This window comes from Acomys minous (genome assembly GCF_964271855.1).
Source record: "Acomys minous genome assembly, chromosome: 16".
Classification (NCBI taxonomy): Eukaryota; Metazoa; Chordata; class Mammalia; order Rodentia; family Muridae; genus Acomys; species Acomys minous.
Genome location: NC_140498.1, coordinates 13,517,643 through 13,537,725, shown reverse-complemented (window position 1 = coordinate 13,537,725; position 20,083 = coordinate 13,517,643). Strand labels below are relative to the sequence as shown.

General features: G+C 47.5%; 2 protein-coding genes across 4 annotated transcripts in view; one reads left to right on the top strand and one right to left on the bottom strand.

The window, feature by feature from the left end:
• Positions 1 to 62: 62 nt before the first annotated feature.
• CNOT8 (CCR4-NOT transcription complex subunit 8) lies at positions 63 to 12,787 on the top strand. 2 transcript variants are annotated; one of them, XM_084761181.1, is made up of 8 exons: positions 63 to 277; positions 682 to 882; positions 5,618 to 5,823; positions 7,562 to 7,755; positions 8,776 to 8,937; positions 9,034 to 9,178; positions 10,018 to 10,128; positions 11,674 to 12,787. In XM_084761181.1, exons 3-8 carry the CDS (start codon positions 5,707 to 5,709, stop codon positions 11,821 to 11,823), a joined length of 879 nt encoding a protein of 292 aa, XP_084617307.1. In that variant the 5' UTR covers positions 63 to 277; positions 682 to 882; positions 5,618 to 5,706; the 3' UTR covers positions 11,824 to 12,787. The 2 variants fall into 2 exon arrangements, with proteins under 2 accessions (XP_084617307.1, XP_084617306.1); XM_084761180.1 differs by lacking the exon at positions 682 to 882 and having other exon boundaries at positions 65 to 277.
• Positions 12,788 to 15,939: 3,152 nt separating this feature from the next.
• The window catches only part of GEMIN5 (gem nuclear organelle associated protein 5), a 48,882-nt gene continuing 44,738 nt past the window's right edge, over positions 15,940 to 20,083 (bottom strand). Inside the window, exons 27-28 of one of the 2 annotated variants that reach the window (XM_084761144.1) lie at positions 17,010 to 17,106; positions 15,940 to 16,444 (exon numbers count right to left, since the gene is read on the bottom strand). In XM_084761144.1, the coding sequence (XP_084617270.1) occupies positions 16,277 to 16,444; positions 17,010 to 17,106 (265 nt within the window). In that variant the 3' untranslated portion in view covers positions 15,940 to 16,276. The remainder of the gene's footprint in view (positions 16,445 to 17,009; positions 17,107 to 20,083) is intronic. The other variant, XM_084761145.1, reaches the window with a different exon arrangement.

The following is a 20,083-nucleotide window of genomic DNA, read 5'->3' as shown; positions in this document are numbered from 1 at the left end:
GAGCGCGCACTGGGGGCGGAGCCGGGACGGATGGGCCCGCGCCAGCCTAGAGTGATGCCAGAGAGTAGGCGAGTCGGGAGGGCCGAAGGGTAGAGCGGCACAGCCCTCTGGTTCGGTGCACATAGTAGGCCGCTCTGGGTGCTGGGGCTCGCGTCTCATTGGCTCGCTGGGTTCCTGGAGCGGATCCGGGGCAAGAAGGAGGAGAGAGCTCCGGGTCAAGGGCCGCTGCCGCCCGGACTCGGCCGCCAGCCCGCGCTCGGCGGGGCCGCCAGCCAGGGTAAGCGGGCTGCATTGCCCAGGGTAGGAGCAAGAGGCGGAAGTGCCTCCGTGACGACCCATCCTACATACGGGAACACTGAGGCACAGAGGCCACGGCGCTCCTGGTCCCCGGAGCCCGGCCTGGAGACTTTAAGAAATGGTGGGGGGAGGCAAGAGGCCGTCCTGCTTGGATCTTGGAGTGCTGCAAGCTTTGCGTGGCAGGGCCGCCCCGAGGGGGTGGGGGGTAGCCAGCAAGCTGGATGGGGCGCCCTCTGACTTCCGGCCTGTGGCCTGGAATGCTCCGGAGGGGACCTGTTGCCATTTCTTCTAACGGGCCTCGGCTTCCTCTTGAGCCCGCCTTGCACGACAGAGCCTTTGTTTAGTCTTCTAGAACAGGGAAGTGAAGCTTATTGTTTCCCACAGGCTCTGGCGTAAACAAAGCCAGACCAGCAGGAGCCACTCAGGTGAACTGTCTGCAGGGCTGGCTAGGAGAGCGTGTTTCTGGCATTCGCACTGCTCGCTCCTCAGAGCTCACCTGGGTGCACAGGGATCTCGTCTCCGAAGTTTGGATAATCAAGAGCGGTCTGGACAGATTGCTTTGCAGACTACACAGAACAAGACTGTGTGTGTGTGTGTGTCTGTGTATCTGTGAACATCTTTCCCTTTGGCAGTTTCAAACGAAGCTGGTGTGGATATCAAGTTTTAAAAGCCAGCCTGTGAGACAAACATTGCATGGGATCAAATTTTTCCTCTAAGGGGTTGGAGAGATGACTGCGCTGCTAAAAGCACACCCTCATGCGGAGGACAGGATCAGTACCCAGCACCCACAAACCACCTCTAATTCCAGCTTCAGAAGGTCCAACACCCTCTTTCTGGCCTCTGCCACTGCCCCTCACATGCACATAACCCCACCCTTCACATACTCATAAGTAAAATGAATAAAAGTAAGTCTTTAAGGAAGATTGCGGCTTCAATCTCTGAACCTTTTTGAAGAATTTTGAAGGATAACTTTTAGAGATTGATTTTATTAATGTATTGATTAATTTTAATTAATGTCACGTGTGTCAAAAGTAGGCCGGAGCTGGAGTTACAGGCATTTGTGAGCCAACCCACATGAGTGCTGGAAGCCAAACTGGCCTTCTGGAAGAGCAGCAAGTGCTCTTAACTGCTAAGCCACCACTCCAGCCACCATCTTGTTATTGTTGTTGTTGTTATCATTATTATTATTATTTCATTATGTGCCAAGTTGCTCATGTGGAAGTCATGATAACTTGGGGGCTAAGTTCTTTTCTTCTATCAAGTGGGCTCAATCTTAAGTTGTTAGGTTTGTCAGTAAGTGCCTTTACCACCAAGCTGTCTCAGTGGTCAGTTTTGGTTTTTTTGAGACAGGGTTTCTCTGTGTAGCCTTGGCTGCCCTGGACTCACTTTGTAGATCAGGCTGGCCTTGAACTCACAGTGATCCTCCTGCCTCTGCCTTGGATTAAAGGAGTGCGCCACCATGCCTGGCTCTCAGTGGTATGTTTTTGTTCGTTTTCTTGTCTTTTAAAAACATGGTCTCGGATCAGCTGGTTGTGGTGACACACGCCTTTACTCCCAGCACTTGTAGGCTGAGGCAAGTGGATCTCTGAGTTCAAGGCCAGCTTGATCTACATAGTGAGTTCCGGCACAGCCAGGCTACATAGAAAGAACCGTTTCAAAAGACAAAACAGAACAATAAAATAAAAGTAGGGTCTCCCACCATAGTCCTGGCTGGCCTCATATTCCCGGTGAGCCTCCTGTCTCAGCCTCCTGACTAGGATTGCTATCTTATTTCTGAGTGCATCTGAGTATGTCAGTTTCTCTTTGAGTTGTGAAAATCGTTAATGTTCTTCTGCTTGTAACGTCAAATAATGAGGTTACTTTAGGGGCTGTGTTATACTAATAACTGTACTTGTAAGCCGACTTGTTCTGCTCTGTGAGGTGTGGAGGAGAGGCTGAGAAAGAGAAGTCTGTGCTGCTTCTTGGAGCCTGGGCTCCCTGGGTGGAAAGTGGAGGCTCTTGGCCTTTGTGGGGTTGCTGTTTTCTCCACCCCCCACCCCCCACCCCACGACAGCATGCCCAGGAAGTTCACTTAGTTCCTCAGTTAAGTGTACATTGTGTGTCCCCCTCCCCCAATATGTCCAGGGAGGATCCCTTGTAGATCTGTGAATGACAGGGTCCAAAGCTGAGGCTGGTCTGGAACTTGCTAAGTCTTAGCACAGGCTGGCCTCCTGACGCCAGAGCCACTACTCTCCTCTTGGTTCATCTTCATTTGAAAAGCACTGCCTTTCCCAGGTTGCAGTCTGCTCCTCCTATTCCTCCAGATTAGCTAGGGTAAACTTTGCTGCAGTGTTGTGGGTCTTTGCTAGGGTCTGTATGCTCCTGTGTGCTAGTGTTTACAAGATACTGTAACAGTAGCTTTGAAAGTGGTTGGTTTCTTGAAACAAATTCTCTGTAATAAAAAGAGCTTTAGGCACTTTGTTTCTTCATGCCTGGGTCCCTTTTTGCTTTAATGGAAACATCCTTCAATAGTCCAGGAGTGACCCCCATTTCCCTGCTGTGTGTTATGGTGTGCTTAGGGAAACAAGGTTGTGGCTCCTGGTCACAGTAACTGGACGTGGAAAGTGACTTTAGGAGCCAGATGAAGTGGCTCCTGCCAGTAACTGCAGCACTTAGGAGGCAGAGACAGGGGGATTTTCACAATTTCAGAGGCCAGCTTGGAGAACTCTTGAGCAGACATTTTCTCAGTTGTCACAAGGTGAATTTACTGTACACTCTATTGTGTAATGCATCTTTCCTGCCCTCTGTTAGTTCACTTGCAAGCCTTCATTAATAGAACAAAAACAGAAGAAATGGATGGTGCTTTTAAGAAGGAGGGGTGTGTGTGTGTGTGTGTGTGTGTGTGTGTGTGTGTGTGTGTGTGTGTGTGTGTGTGTATGTGTATGTGTGTGTCTCAGGAGTGACCACACAGTCTACTTAAGGATTCAGTTCCAGGGAGGCATCTGTGAAGAGTTGACTGCCTTGAATGAATGGTCTTTAAGAAACAGGCAGCACTGAGGAAGATCCTCTTTCTCTTCTGAGGTCTCCACTGCACTTATCAGGGTTTTTGTTGTTGTTGTTGTTGGTTTTTTTTACTGTGTTTTGTTTTGTTTGGCTTTTCGAGACAGGGTTTCTCTGTGTAGCCTTGGCTGTCCTGAACTCGCTTTGTAGCCTAAGCTGGCCTCGAACTCGCAGAGATCCACCTGCCTCTGCCTCCTGAGTGCTTGGATTAAGGGCGTGCACCACTGCGCCTTGCTGCACCTATCAGTTTTAAAGGTGAGAAACAAGTATTTCCCTTGCTCTGATCTTTGGAAGCCCCTCACGGGAAGCACTCTTTGCCCGTGTGCACTGGAGCCCACGGTTACATATTGTGCTGAGGATCCATACAGTGGGTTTGCCTTATAAGGAAGCCCTTATTCGATTACACCCCAACCCCGATCCCAGGCTTTCCCTATATTACTACACTGGCCTCTCACTTGTGTTTGACTTACTAAGTTAATATCAGAACTTCGTGTGTGTGTGTGTGTGTGTGTGTGTGTGTGTGTGTGTGTGTGTGTGTGTGTGTGTTGGTGTCCTAGATCAAGTCTTAGGCTGTTAAGCATGAGTTCTACCAGAGCATTTTCTGTTCTGCTAATAATGGGGCCTTTTTTGTGTTGGTTTGCTGTAGTGACAGTGTTATTCTGAGCTCAGATGATGTTAAATTTGACCCAGCTGATCACTTCTTCCTGTGGTATACACCATCGGCCATTCTCCTGTTAGAATTATTTTTACTGGCTACCCTCTGTTGTTGTTGTTCTTCTTTTGTTTTGTTTTGTTTTTGAGACAGGGTCTCTCTGTGTAGCCTTGGCTGTCCTGGACTCACTTTGTAGACCAGGCCAGCCTTGAACTCACAGCGATCCACCTGCCTCTGCCTCCCCAAGGGCTGAGATTACAGGCCTGCGCCACTGCTACCCCGCCTGTTCTTCTTTTTTTAATAATTTTACTTTATGGGTATCAATGTTTTGCCTGCAGAACATCTTTGTAGCATGTGTTTATCTGGTGCTTGTGGAGGCTAGAAGAGGGTATCAGACCCCCAGAAGTATAAACTACCATTTGAGCACTAGGAACTAATCCTGGATCCTCTTAACTGCCAGGCAAGTTCTCCAGCCCACCACCCTCTGCTCCTATTGTGGAGTTACTGCTTAGTTTCTCTATTAATCATTAAAAAGTAGACATCCCAGGGCTGCAAAGACGGCTCAGCAGAAAATCCAGGTTTGGTTCTCAGCACCCATACAGTGGTTCATAACCATCTCTAAGTACACCTCCAGAGACTGATGCCTTCTGGCCTTTATACATTACAAAAATAAACCTAAAAAATAGAGATACTAATACCCCAGTTGCCCCTTTTTTTTGTTTTTGCTTTTGATACAGGGGTTCTCAGTGTAACACTGGCTGTCCTGAAGTTCACTCTGTAGACTAGGCTAGCCTCAGGGATCTACCTGCCTCTGCCTACTGAGTGCTGGGATTAAAGGCGTACACTACCACACCTGGCCTAACTTCCCATTTTTAATGTCCTTGCTAAGGGTTCAGGTCAGCAGGTAGGATGTTTCTTTGTATTGAAAGAGAACAGATTTGACAGAGGCAAGTGTAAACTCCATAGGTAGTGGGTGCTGAATGCACTGACTGTGGTAACGAAGTTATGGTACAACTCTAGTTTGTGTGTATGTTTTGAGATCGGGTCTTTTTATTTTATTTTATTTTATTTTTTAAGTTTTTGGTTTTTCCAGACAGGGTCTCTCTGTGTAGCCTTGGCTGTCCTGGACTCACTCTGTAGACCAGGCTGGCCTCGAACTCATAGTGATTCCACTGCCTCTGCCACCCGAGTGCTGGGATTAAAGGCGTGTGCCACCACACCAGGTGAGATAGGGTCTTTTTTTTTTTAACAGTTTTTTTTCAATTAACTTTTTATTTTAGTATACAATGTTCTGCTTGTATGTATGCCTATACACCAGAAGAGGGCACCAGATCTCATTATAGATGGTTGTGAGCCACCGTGTGGTTGCTGGGAATTGAACTCAGGACCTTTGGAAGAGCAAGCAGGGCTCTTAACCTCTGAGCCATCTCTCCAGCCCGAGATAGGGTCTTATTATGTAGCCTGGGCTGGTCTTAAACTCTTCATCCTTTTGCCTTGGCCTCCTGAGTGTTAGGATCTCATGTGTGAGTCACTGTATCTGGTTAAAATACAATTTTGATGTGTTTGTTTTATTGCCATCTTATATCACTGTGTAAACTTAATGGGATTTCAAAATGTCTTTAAATCTAGATTGGACCAGTGTGGACCATCACATTGAACGGGAGGAGGCCTGTTCTCTTACATAATTAAAGCACAGTGGCTCCTCAGGTGCCTTCAGGATGCCTGCGGCACTTGTGGAAAACAGTCAGGTCATCTGTGAGGTGTGGGCCAGCAATCTTGAGGAAGAGATGCGGAAGATCCGTGAGATTGTCCTTAGCTACAGCTACATCGCCATGGTGAGTAGACCCTCTCCACCACCGCTGGGAAGGTTAGGTGGGGGGGACACCTGTGTTGCTTTTGTGAATCAAGGTAGCCAGTGTCTCTGAGGAGGGCACAACTTCTGATACAAGTGTTTTGGGTTTTGTTTTGGTTTTTGGTTTTTTTTTTTTTTTGGTGGAGTTTTTTGTTTGCTTGTTTGTTTTGTTTTTGCTTTTTCGAGACAGGGTTTCTCTGTGTAGCCTTGGCTGTCCTGGACTCACTTTGTAGACCAGGCTGGCCTTGAACTCAGAGATCCGCCTGCCTCTCCCTCCCAAGTGCTGGCATCTGGTGACTTTCATATTTTTATTTTTTCTTACTTAAATAGGATCTGGATATGTAAGTCCTGGTTAGTCCAGCACTTGCTAGGTAGCCCAGGCAGACCTTGTGGGGACCCTCCTGCTTTTGCCTTCTTAGTGCTGTGATTATAGGTGTGCCCCGTTGTGCCCAGTGTGTGTGCTGCTGCACAAATGCTCTAGCATTTGACCTGCCTCAGCCTCATAGGTGTCTCTTCACCCACATGAATTTTCAGTTGTTTGTTTTTCCAGACAGAGTTTCTCTTTGTAGCCTAGGCTGGCCTCAAACTCACAGTGATCCACCTGCCTCTGCCTCCCGAGTGCTGGGATTACAGGTGTGTACCACTGTGCCCTGCCACACACGTGAATCTGAGCGTGTGTTTTATTTTTGAATTTGGAGACATGGTTTCATGTAACACAGACTCATCCTGAACTTGCTATATATCAAGAGGATGACTTGACTTTCTGATCCTCCTGTCCCCATCTTCCAAGTGCTGGGATTATAGGCATAGGCATGTACCAACATGTCTAGCTTCTGTTTTCAAAATATTCAAGCATTTTTTGGCTAGCACTCAAAAGGCAGGGGATGCCTAATTCCAGATCTGGCATCTCTGGGTAAAGTGGGAAGGTCTGATACTATGTGGCTCATTTTCCTGCCTGACTGGGAGGAGGTGAGGCTTGTCTTAGACCAGTTCCTAAGCAAGCAGGTGCTCAGCGTACTGCTTGCCACTGTCTATCTTCAAACCCTGTGTCGGCAAGAGGCACTAGACTCACAAGCTCTCCTAGCAGGCTTAGAGACTTTCATCCCAGTAGTGGGGGTGGGGATCAGGAGTTCAAGACCAGTGAATTTAGGCCAGTCTGGGCTTTACAAAGGTGAAAAGAGTACGTGGCAGAGAGGTGGTCACACAAGAAAAGGAAAGGCTGCATTTGTCCTTAGTGGACCAAGATGAGAGCTCTGACCAGCAGGTTATCTCAAGGGTCAGTCATAACAAGAAGCCAGTGTGAAGGAGAGAAGGTTCTATGAGTCACCACATCCACCTACACTGTATTTATATTTAACTTATATCAGAAGTTCCTACATGGGGGCTGCAGAGACAGCTCAGTGGTTATGAGCACTAGCTGCTCTCCCCGAGCACCCGGGTTCAATTCCTAGCACCCAAATGGCAGCTCACAACTCTCTGTAACCCACTTCTAGGGGGTCTGACAGCCTCACACAGACATACAAGCAGGTAAAATACCAATGTACATGAAATAAAAATAAATTAAAAGAAAAAAAAAGTCCGAATGTACCTGACTTCACATTTCTCTCCAGTTACCCATTTCACCTGTCTTGTGTCCTGTGGTGTCCCAGACATGGGCTTCTGGAAACTCAAGAGCACCCACTGTTTGGTGAAACTTACTGATCAGAGGCTTTTGTTCCTAGGACACAGAGTTTCCGGGTGTTGTGGTACGACCGATTGGTGAATTTCGAAGCTCCATAGATTACCAGTATCAGCTTTTGCGGTGCAATGTTGACCTTCTAAAGATTATCCAGCTGGGCCTCACATTCACAAATGAGAAGGGAGAGTACCCTTCTGGAATCAACACGTGGCAGTTCAACTTCAAGTTCAACCTGACGTGAGTGTCTGAGAGATCCTCAGTGTTATTCTTAGATGGGTACATTTGCTGGACTGATTGCCATAGAGGTTAGTTATTGTGTGTGTGTGGGAGGGGGGGGAGGGAGGGAGGAGAGAAGAGAGAGACACAGGGCGCTTTGACTGTCCTGGAACTTGCTATGTAGACCAGGCTGGCCCCACGGAGATCTGTCTGCCTGTGCCTCCAGAGTGCTCTGTATTTGAGGCCCTAGGGTTAGTCCCCAGTACCACAGAAGAAAGGGAGATAATTCAGTTAAAAGTTGGCAAAAGAAGCCGGGGGTGAATCGTAACACTTGGGGAGACAGAGGCAGATGGATCTCTGTGAGTTCAAGGCCAGCCTGGTCTACAAAATCAAGTCTAGGACAGCCAAGGCTATACAGAGAAACCCTGTCTTGTGGGGGGGAAGGAGGCAAAAGATAGGGTGTCGTGGTACACACCTAATCCCAGCACTCAGGAGGTAGAGGCCAGCCTGATCTACAAAGAGAGTTCAGGATAGTCAAGTCCATAACTTAGAGAAACCCTGTCTCAAAAAAAAGGGGGGGGGGTTGAGGGGGGCAGCTGGACAGATGATAGCCCTGGTTAGGAGCACCAGCTGTTCTTCCAGAGGTCCTGAGTTCAACCCTGCACCCACATGGCTGCTAACTTTCTATAATGTGATCCGAATGCCCTCTTCTGGTGTGCTGACAAACGCCCATATACATAAAATAAATAAAAATTTTAAAAAGATTCAAAACAAAATAAAAAAAATGGTCTGGGTGGGTGGCCCAGTGGTTAAGGCATCTGTGCTCCTCTAAAAGACCTGGGTGTGATTCCCAGCGCTCAGATGGCGCCTCACAATTTCGCCTAAGTCATTCATTTACTTAAAAAAAAAAAAAAATTAAATGAGAGAATATAGATTTGTGTAATTAGGAAATAGAGACCTGTTGGTTTGTGGAGTGCCTCAGGAAGGCTGTTTCTGAGGTCTAAGCTAGCTGTAGTGTTTCTGTTCTGTCTGCTCCACCAGAGAGGACATGTACTCCCAGGATTCCATAGACCTCCTTGCAAACTCAGGACTACAGTTCCAGAAGCACGAGGAGGAAGGGATCGACACGTTGCACTTTGCAGAGCTGCTTATGACGTCGGGAGTGGTTCTGTGTGACAACGTCAAGTGGCTTTCATTTCACAGGTCAGTCCCGGGAAACTGGCCTCTGTCTCCTCAGTGCCCTGAGGTTCAGGGTTGGCCTGAAGCTGCCTTGTGACACCGCTTCATTCTTCCCTTTAGTGGCTATGATTTTGGCTACATGGTAAAGTTGCTTACAGATTCTCGGCTGCCAGAAGAAGAGCACGAGTTTTTCCACATCCTGAATCTTTTCTTCCCGTCCATTTATGATGTGAAATACCTGATGAAGAGCTGCAAAAATCTTAAGGTAATAGACAGCATTCTCGGTAATACTAGCAGTAGAACAAGCAAACCCCAAACTCAGAGTAGTTTTGCTTAAATGATGAATTTGGTGTGCTCTCTTTGAGGCCTACCAGGTGCTGGACTTCTCTAAAGAGTGTTAATTGAGCTGAGAGGCACAGGGCTTGCTCTGTAGCTGTCTTTGTTGGTGATTTGGACATCAAAAAAAAGTCCTATTTTTTGCATTCTGCAGCTGCCTGCCTTCCTCTTAGGCCTTAGACCCTCACAAAGTAGTTGTTGACACAAAGCCATGTACAGTATGTGATGATAGTCCTACAATGTCTCATGTTCTCTTGAGAGTTGTTGTGTTGTGTCATCACCCACTCACCCCCACCCCCTACCCCGCCAAGACAGGGTTTCTCTGTGTGACCTTGTCTGGCTTGTATTTTGTAAACCAGGCTGACCTCAAACTCAGAGATCTGCTTGCCTCTCCCTCCCAAGTGCTGGGATTAAAGGTGTGCACCGCCATGCCCTGCACGCTTAACTCTTGAAATTTCAAATTGGGCCTGTGAGATGGCTCAGGGGGTAAAGGTGCCTGCTGCCAAATGTGTTGGACCTGAAATTGATCTCTGCAACCCATGTGGTAGGAAAGAACCGTCTTGTGAAAGTTGGCTTCTCATCTCTGCATGCACACAGCACATGCAGCAGTGTATTGTTTGGAAAGAAAAAGAGTGAAGGTCCAAAAAATGGCTACTGAGGCCTGTCAGATGAATGGCCTGTCCCGCTGCTAAATGAACTCACTAGTAGCCTTTGCTGAGTCCAGGAAAATAGTGTTGGTATGTGACATCCCTGTTCCCTGTCTCCTAGGGAGGCCTTCAGGAGGTGGCTGATCAGTTGGATTTGCAGAGGATTGGAAGGCAGCATCAAGCAGGCTCAGACTCTCTGCTGACGGGGATGGCTTTCTTCAGGATGAAAGAGGTGATGCTCCAGTGGGAGGCTCTCGAGCACGATGTCTTCCAAGTGTGGGGCAGCTTGAGGATGAGGCCTCTGGGTTTCAGTACACTACCCAGTCCTCCCTGTATTTCCTTCTGCTTTCTACAGTAGGAATCTATCTGTTAGTCTACCCACTCAGACTGAGTTCTTTCCTTCTTTCTTATTTTATTTTTTATTTTTCAAGACAAGGTCTCTCTGTGTACCCCTGGCTGTCCTGGACTTGATTTGTAGACCATACTGGTCTCTAACTCACAGATATCCACCTGCCTCTTCCTCCTGAGTGCTGGGATTAAAGGCATGTGCCACCACGCCTGGCTTAGACTGAGTTCTGTTAATTACTAAATATTACTTCTCTAGGAGAGAGTGAATTTCTCTTTTAGTTTATTTACCAATTCTTTAAGTTTTAAAATATATTTGAAGAGGAAGAACTTGCTTTGAAAAATTATAATGAAAACTGGTCAGTGGTGACGCACGTTTTTGATCCCAGAACTTGGGAGGCAGAGGCAGGCTGGTCTGAGTTCTAAGGCCAGCCTGGTCTACAGGGTGAGTTCCAGGAGTATTCCATTGCTGTGACAAGGTACCTGAGGCTGTCAACTTCAAAAGATCAGATTTTAGCCAGTGGTTGGCTGGCTCTGTCTGTTCTGGTAGTCCAAACCCTCAGAATGCTAGTTCTTGGCAGAGGAGGTCTGTTCATCCTCTGGTGGCTGGGAAAGAGGAAAAGGCTGAGTCCAGGGCCAACCCTGACAGCCTCCTCAAGGTTTTGCCATTTCCTAGTAACTGTACACTAAATACTAACAAGTGGCATGGTGGCACACGACTTTAATCCCAGCAATCTAGGAGGCAGAGACAGGTGCATTGCTGTGAGTTGGAGGCCATCCTGGACTCCACAAAATGAGGCTACCAAGAGGAACCCTGTCTTGAAAAAACAAACAAAACAAAACAAAAAGCTCAAGTGTATTAGGTCAGTGGTTGCCAACTGGCACATTTAGTGCTGCCTTGGAGATGTTTCTTGTTACACTTAGCAGAGGTAGTGCTTCTCTCTGGGGCTGTGCTCAGCACCTGTGGTGACTGGACTGGACAGCTCCTGCCCATGACATGAGGTTGAGCTGCTTGCTGAGTGCCTAGTGTCCGTGATCTCCACAGCAGGCTTTCTGCTTCTGCTTCCTGGGTGCTAGGATCACCCGGATGCGGCACCACCCCTGGTTTACATGACTCTCCATGAATAAGGGACCGTGGTGGAATGGAGATGAAGTGACTTGGCGGGCCTGAGTTCTTAGTCACGGCCTTGCTTGGCAGGGTACTTTTGATACAGAACAGCAGCCCAGGGTTTCCAGCAGAGATAAGTCATAGGAATGCCAAGTCCGATTAGGAAGCGGAGCCAAATGTGGAGAAAGGCACAGGAGAAGCTTGCTTGGAAGGGGCTTGGTGTCTTTGCTGAGGTAGTGTGTAGGCTGCCGAGTGTCAGGCTAAGAAGCTGGGAGGTGGCGTGACTCCTGGCCCCATTCTCAGCTAGTTCTGTCCTGTTCGCAGCTATTCTTTGAGGACAGTATTGATGATGCCAAGTACTGTGGGCGCCTCTATGGCCTGGGCACGGGAGTGGCCCAGAAGCAGAATGAGGATGTGGACTCTGCCCAGGAGAAGATGAGCATCTTGGCCATGATCAACAACATGCAGCAGTGACAGCGTGTGCACCGCGCCACCCGTGCCACCCTCCCCAGCCATCGCCCTGCATCTGCTCCAAGCAGAGACTTTGGGTTTTTGTTTAAAGATGCCTTTATTTTAAATCCAGAAGGAGGGAGTTTGCTCTGAATTTGTAAACAAGTCTTCCTTGCCCTCATGCCCACACCCCTGCTGCCTCCTGCCACCAGCAGCCATGGCTCCATGGACACCTTTTTAAATCTCCAGGATGTCTGAAACAAACCAGTAAAATGTGTATGACTCTTACGCGTTGTCATTCTTCTTCTTTTGGCTTTGCTGCCCTGATGAAGATGCTCACAGGAGCTGAGGCCACCAGGGAACAAGGTGTGTGTTCGTGGGAAGCGGTCTGTGCCTTCAGGCTCTGCCCTGCTTTGTCTGTGCTCCTGCAGGCACAGCAGCCCTGATGTCACAGCTTTGGTGATGTTAAGCTGGCACTTGAGCTCACCTTGTCACCGTAGTTTTCAGGTAATGAACTGCCCCCCCTAGCATGCTCCAAGCCCACCTTGTTCTCAGCAGGGTGGTCTCACTCAGGCAGTTGCCTGTTCCCCTACTTTTCCATAGCAAGCCTGAGATGTCAAGATGTGGTAAAGCTGAGCTCTGGAAATCTGAGTCTTAGGAAAGCCACAGGCATCTCCTGTGAGCAGGGCAGTGTGGGGATTCACCTCAGACCTTGTTAGTCGTCCCCACATTGTGCTCAGAAACCTATGGCTCTTTAAGGGTAGGCATTTATGAAGCACTGTTTTAAATGACTACAGAAAGGACAACTTTGGAAGGTGGGGACAGACGGCAGCAGCTCACCGGAGTGGTCTTACATTTTAAAAGCTGGTGGGAAACTGAATTTGAAATGATTACAAAATGTCAACTATTAAAGCTGATATTTAAGATGCTTGTAAATATTATTTATGTTTTTAATTTTGTAAAATAAAGATTGCTTTTTAACCATTGGCATGAGGTGTGGTCTTTGGTAGCTAGCAACTGATGTCTGACAGGATTGGCTCACCTCAGAACCAATCTGAGCCATGGATGACAGGTCTCATTGAGGGAGCACACATGTAAAGGATTACCTGTTCACACCATACCCTGCTTTAACTGCAACCTCTGGGCTACTCTTAGAGTGTGTTGGGCTCAGTGGAACTTGGTAAGGCTGTCAGCCAAATATTGAGTCATGGTTACCTAGGCTGGCCCTGACCTCCCAGCCATCCTCCTGAAGAGCAAGTAGGATAGGTTTGCATCACTGTACCCAACAGATCTAGAATTTTGTCTGGCGGGTTTGCCTTTGAAAGAGACTCCTTGAGGGCTGTGAAGGCAGCAGAGTGGCTTGTGGTAAAGGTGCCCTAGTGTGCTGCTGGGTGTCCCAGAGGACAGACCAACCTGTCCTCTAGAGTGCTGTGATGAAGAGTGAGGCTGTCTAAGCATTACATAGGTGCTAGAGGAATGGCAGAGGTGCAAGGGGTGGGTGTCCTCTGATGGAGATGGTGCTAGCGGAGGATGAAGAGAACAGCCTTTGTGCTGCTGACCTTGGACTCCGCAGTTCTGTTGGTTTACAAGGTTGGGTATCAAATCTTAAGCCTCTTGTCAGCCAGTGCTGCCATATGTGAGAGCTCATGTTTGTTTCCAAACTACCATTGAGTACCTTAGTTTCCTAGTTATTCAGCCAATGAGCTTCCATTAATACCAGCTACTCTAGTAGGTGTTGGGGTGTACAAGAGAAAGAAAGGACACAGTCCTCACTGCAGGTAGAACACAGTAAATGACTTACACAAATATAGTCTGAACTGTATCAAGTCACAGATTAAGGTTTAGGGATAGGGAGTGTTTTTAGGGAAAAAAACTTAAGCTGAGGTTAAAGGATAGGTCAGTCAAAGTGGCAGAAACTGAGCCAGAATTGATGCAGGGCAAGATGCCGCCAACAGGAAGCCAGGAGGTCAAGGTGCAGACAGGGAAGGGAAAGCAGTCATTGCAGGAGGAGTAAGGAAATACCGAAATCCAGAGCATGAGGCAGGCAGTAAAAGGTGTGAGGTGGTGCTGGGCTGTGGTGCTGCACACCTTTAATCCTAGCATTCAGGAGGCAGAGGCACGTAGATTTTGGAGTTTGTTGCCAGTCTGGTCAACTGAGTATGTTCCAGGACAGCCACAGGTAGTGGTTGCACACATTTTTGTTCTGATCCCAAGACATGAGAGATGTTTATCCACTAGATGAACCACCTCGTGGGGGCTTGGTTTTTGCCAGCTGAAACACATCTTAGAACAGACTCTGAGAGGATATATTATAAAAACAGGAGAGGCAGGACTTTTTTTGGGTCTTGGTATTGTTTGGCTGTTCCTTGTTCCACTTCGAGATGCTTCTAGAGAGACCGTTCCAGAGAACGCTTCGGGCTCTGGGTTCCAGCAGCAACTTTGAATTGCTGGTCTGCTGAAATCCTGCAGACTACACCAGGGGAATCACTCCCAGGAACTGAGTCCAAAAAGGTCTACTTCTCCTGTTCCCATTAACCTCTTTTCTCTCCTATCTAGGGCAGGTGGGTTGAAAAGGGGGTATAAGCCTTAAAGAACCCCAAATAAATAGGCTTGGAAAAGGCTGAAGCCTACAGCCAGGGCTACACTGAGAAACCCTGACTTGGAGGAGGGATGAAGACGCACGGGAGGAGATAATTGGACTGGAGGTCTAGACCAAATGGGATAATGACACCCCTCCCCCAAAGTAATTGATGCTTTCTGCTAGAACCTTCAATGAATGCCTTGGCTTCTCTTGACTCTGTGGTTCTCGTAACTAGGGATACAGAAATGATAATATTCAAGTGGTAGTAAGGTGATACACATTATTGAAAAGAGCTGTTTAAAGTGCCAACAGCTGTCATTTTAATTTCCCTTCTGGGCAGTTTTACTTTAGGTTGTTTTCTGTGTGTATGTGTACCTACTGTGTGCATGCCTGGTGACTGTAGAGTCAGAGGAGGGTGTTGGATCCCTTAGAACTGGATTTGTAAGCCACCATATGGGGCTGAAATTGAACCCAGGTCCTGTGGAAGAGCAGCCAATACTCTTAAGCCATTTCTCTGGCCTATTGGGTTATTGTTACTATTTTGAGATAAGGTCTTGCTTTGTAGCCCAGCTTGGACTTGAATTTGGATTCCTCCTGCCTCTGGGTCTTCCCCAGCAGTAACGGGCATGTGCGCAGGACTGCTCTCAACAAGCACTTGTTTCAGCAAATCACAAGGGTGACTTTGTAGTTTACCAACTGTTCTTTATTCAAGTGGAGGGAACCAGCTTTTCTCATGTCTGTAGATGGCGTTGCCTGGAATTATCCAGTCCTCCAAGTAGTCGTGCCCACTAACATCTTTGTCAAGACTCTTGCCTTTAAGACCAATGCATCTTCCTTGACTTCATATAAATGGTGCAGTGTTTCCTTTTGGGGGGCTTAGCATTTTTTTAGACCCCAAAGGTAGGAGCACACACATACCTCAAGATATGTGTCCGGGGGGTTTTCAATTAGGAATATTTCTTGCTGCCCAAAGATAAAGCCTTCATAACGTGCCTCAGGGGAAAAGCAGAAGGAAGGTGTGTCACTGTCATCCCCTCTCCCCGCACCGAGCACGTCTACTTTCCCTGTTGCAGAAACCAGTTGACGATGGAGGCTTCAGTCTCTGACCTATCCTGCTGGGTAGGAACTTTGGCAGCAGGCCCAGGGCTGGTGAATAAATAGTGCTTAGGGTTCCAGGGTGTAAAGTGGGAGGCTAATAACCCAGGAGGCACATGTAAAATGAGGAATATGCCTTGCTCTCCAGGCTGCGTTTCAGTCAGTTCTCAATAAAAGGGTTTTATGACCCCAAAGACTAAGAACCACCAAGAGTGATTTTTTTTTTTTCCTGAGCTTTCTGACCAACCTGGAGGACAACGGATGGCCTCATTAGTTCTGTCCTCAGAAAGCTTTAGCCATTTGTCCATGTAACCAACTCCATAAAAAATAGAATCACCTAGGGTTCTGAGACAAGATGGGCAAAGCTAATTCCTTCAGGCTTCGAGAGCTAACAGCACAATTAAGAACCCCAGCTCCAACAGTGATAGGCGCATGCCAAGTGTACCTCCCACACAACAAGAAGCTTCCGATGGTGAGGATTTATAAAGGCAGCTGCATCTGGGGAACACAGACTTTGGGTGAATACAAAGGCTTCTTTTGGGGGAAACCATTTAAGGCTTGAGACGACAGTCTTGGCAGGGGCTAGTTCTGAGTGACCCTGCTGGCTTTCCCCTCCATTACAGTAAGCCACTTAGGAGGCACCAGGCAGGCTCCATTGTGTAAGTGGATTCAAGCTTCACCCTCATCTGTCAGCTGGACCACAGCATCTTTCCATTGACGGGCAGGGTGAAGGCCTGGTGAGCTGTGACTGAGGTGAAAGCTGTCCTGAGTTGTTGGCACAGCCTTACGGCCTCTGGAAGGTCATGTGTGCAGGGTCTGGCAGTGTCTCCTGTGCGCTCTAGTGTGGCCATACTTCTGAAGGAGCTTCTGGGCCTCTTGCTGCATCTCAGGGTTCACGGAGCCAGGACACTGGGATCCGATGTGAAGCAAGACCAGGCAGCACTCCAACACATCTGGGAAGGGCCAGGCCTAAAAATGACAGGACAGACAGGCATCTGCAGGGGCACACACTGACAAGTCTATGGAGAGACATGGATGAAACGGGCTTGTCTGGCAGCATGTCCTTATGGGTGAGTCTTCTAGTGCCCCCAGCTCAACTCTCACACGCCACAGCCCAATATGCTGCCCCTCCATGAGTGCTGGGCACATACCATCTAACATTTGAGCTGAATGTTTTACTTCTCAACCAAACACAATTTATTTCGTTTTACCTAGGACTGAGCTGTGAGCCTACTGTGTGCTCAGTACTGCTGCTTTCATAAATCATTTCAGGTGAGCAGAGATGGCTGCCATCTCTTTGTTTTTATTTTTTCAGACAGAGTTTTCTCTGGGTAGCCCTGGCTTTCTTGCAACTCACTATGTAGACCAGGCTGGCCTCAAACTCATAAAGATCCGCCTGCTTTGCCTCCCGAGTGCTGGGATTAAAGGCGTGAGCCACTGCACCAGCTCCTGTCCTAAAATTTTAAGCAATACAATGACAGTAGATGTAGATAGCCTTCTGGATTTGTCAGGAAGCATCTCCAAATGCCCTTACCTTTACACTCTCTGGAAACTCAGCTATCTTCTCATTTGCCTCTGTGAGCCTTCTGGTTAATTCAGGGAGAGAGACGGGCGCATTTCTTTCTTCTCTGCTAGTAAGAGTAACAATAAACTAGGTCACATATGGTCACCGAACATTTAACGCCTACGGTTTCAACTTTTAAAAAAGCTTTTGTTTATTGTACATCTACCTGTGTGCTCGTGGCTGTACCTTGCATGCCACAGTGTGGATCTTTAGAGGTCAGAAAACAACTTTTGGAAAGTGGTTCCCTCCTTCCATATGGAGGTCATCAGGCATGGTGGCAAGTGCCTTTACCCACTGAGCAAACTGCACCCCCATATTGTTTTTATTGTGATAAAACAATAGTTAAAACCATGCCAACCATCTAAACACAGTTCCACTCATCCTGCTAAGACCATCACGCCCACCCAGGACCCGAGCTTCTGAGTCCGTGTCTGGCTTGGATTTGATTTTTACATCTGGTTAGCCTGACTCTGGAATTAAAGGCATTCCCTACCACACCTGCTCAGGACCAGAGCTCCTGTGAGACTGAGCTTGCCCTTCCCTGGCAATGCTCCATTCTCTGCTCTTGGCAGCTCACAATTCCTGTCTCGAGGAATCAGTATGCTGCTTACCTTGTTGATAATGCCACAATTTCCTTCCTTTCAAACATAGAGCATTATTTCAATGAATAATGTACCATTTCTGCTAATCTAGTCACCTGTCCTTGGACACCGTGCTGCAGATGTTTACACAAATAGTGGGGTTTCAGTTATTCCATTATCCCTGCATTTCTTTATGTAGACAGGGTCCTTCTGTGTGGCTCAGACTGGCTTCAAGCTGGAGGTCCCGAGTGCTGGCATTACAGAACCATGCGAGGATGCACCCCCTGCTTCCAATTCTCCCCACCCACTTCCCCAGACAGGATTTCTTTGTGTAGCCTTGGCTGTCCTAGACTCACTTTGTAGATCAGGCTGGCCTCGAACTCACAGAGATCTGCCTGCCTCTGCCTCCCGAGTGCTGAGATTACAGGCGTGCGCCACCACGCCTGGCCCTGCTTTCAATCTTTTGACACAGGAGTAGAATGGCTAGATCTCAGAGCGAGTCTCATTTTCTAATTCTCACCAAGGACAAAGGCTCAAGCTGTGCTGCACCATTCTTGGCAGGAGCCACAGGACACTGGGAATGAAGTGGTATCTTACTGTCATTTCATTATGTTTTAAATTTTTATTTATGTATATGAGCACTCCATTTGCATATATGCCTGGACGACAGAAGAGGACACCAGATCTTATTATAGATAGTTGTGAGCCACCATGTGATGCTGGGAATTGAACTCAGGACCTTTGGAAGAGCAACCAGTGCTCTTAACCTCTGAGCCATCTCTCCAGCCCTCATTTTGTTTTTTTGAAAGGCAGAGTCTCATATAGGATAGCTTTGCACTTCACTATATAATTGAGGATGACCTTTAACTCTTGATCCTCCCGCTTCTACCCTACCAGTGTTGGCATTACAGGCATGCATCACCACGACCATTCTATCCGTGTGAGGCTAGTGACGGGATCCAGGGTTTCCTGCACGTTGGACACAAGACTCTCCTTACTCAGCCATATACCTAATCTTTTACCGTGTCCTGATTTGTATGTCCTCGGTGATGAGTGACAGTGACTGCCTTCCTGGTCATTTGTCTGTTCTTTTCACATTCTCTATACTTTCTTGAATCTAGCCATTTGTTATGCCTAAGCAACTTTAACTCATAAATACAGAGATCAAAAGAAAGCAACAAAATGGGAGACACACACTTTTCTGCTACTTGAGACACAGAATATAAGGGCTTTAGAGGAAAGATAGCAGAGAAGTGTGAAAGGCAGGGGTCTCCAGGCAGGGGACAGGAATGGTGTCTAAGTCCTCACAGAGAGCTTGTGAGCAAAATGTAAGAGCCAATTTGAGGGTTTTATATTATTTTGTTTCTAACAGCAAACCTGGCTGGGCATGGTGGTTCACAACTACTGTTTGTTTGTTTTTGAGACAGGGTTTCTCTGTGTAGTCTTGGCTGTCCTGGAACTCTCTTTGTAGACCAGGCTAGCCTCAAACTCACAGCAACCTGCCTGCCTCTGCCTCTTTAGTGCTGGGATTACAGGCATGTGCCACCATACCTGATGGTGGCTCACATCTATAACCCCAGCATTCGGGAGGGTGAGGAAGACTGCTACAGGAAAGATCATGTCTTAAACACACAAATAAAAAGCGAGCCCAAACTGCCTACAGCAGCAGCTAGGATCTCTAAGTTACAGCAAACCATTTCCTAACTCCTTTGGAGACATTATGACATTTTTCTAAGTGACCTTGAACTCTGCCTCCAGCTTTGGAGTGCTGGGATCACAGGCATGCAGTTTTTAATTTTTTGAAGATTTATCATTTCTGTGTATGCATATGTGGCTGTCACCCCCTCCAGTGGAGTCTGTGTGACAAGTACTACACAGGCCTGAGAACCAAGGCCCCAAAAAGGGGAGAGTCTCCTGGATTGGGGTTGATATTCCTGCCAGCAGAAACTATAGTTTCAATATTCTCCTTGCTGGGAGCTATTTTCTATTTCTCTCTAAATTCTAACTACATTTCACTCCCAAGGTGGGACTCCTCAAGCGGAGCAATGGTTGCTATGAGACCCTGGCGTGGGACTGCAGCAGGGACTGTCCACGGCCGAGGTAGTTCTGCTTCACGTCCACTTATTAAGAGACATGACTAGAAATAATCATTAGTTAATAAGTTATACTATGGCCTACAAAGGAATGGAGTATTTCAAAAGACTCCAGGTAGAAGAACAAGGAGAATAGAGAAGGAAAAAACATCCTGGCACCACAGGTGCTGGGCACAAGTTTCATTTATGGGAGGACATTGACCCTGGACAAAGGAAACACAGACATATTAATGTCAAGCCAGTAACTTAGTATGATGATGTCTTTGTTGTATGTTCTGTACCCTGTATTGTTTCATTCAAAGCTGTAATTCAAAAAATGACGACACAATAACTTCGCATTCTGTACCTGTACTGTGTGTGCTTGAGTGCT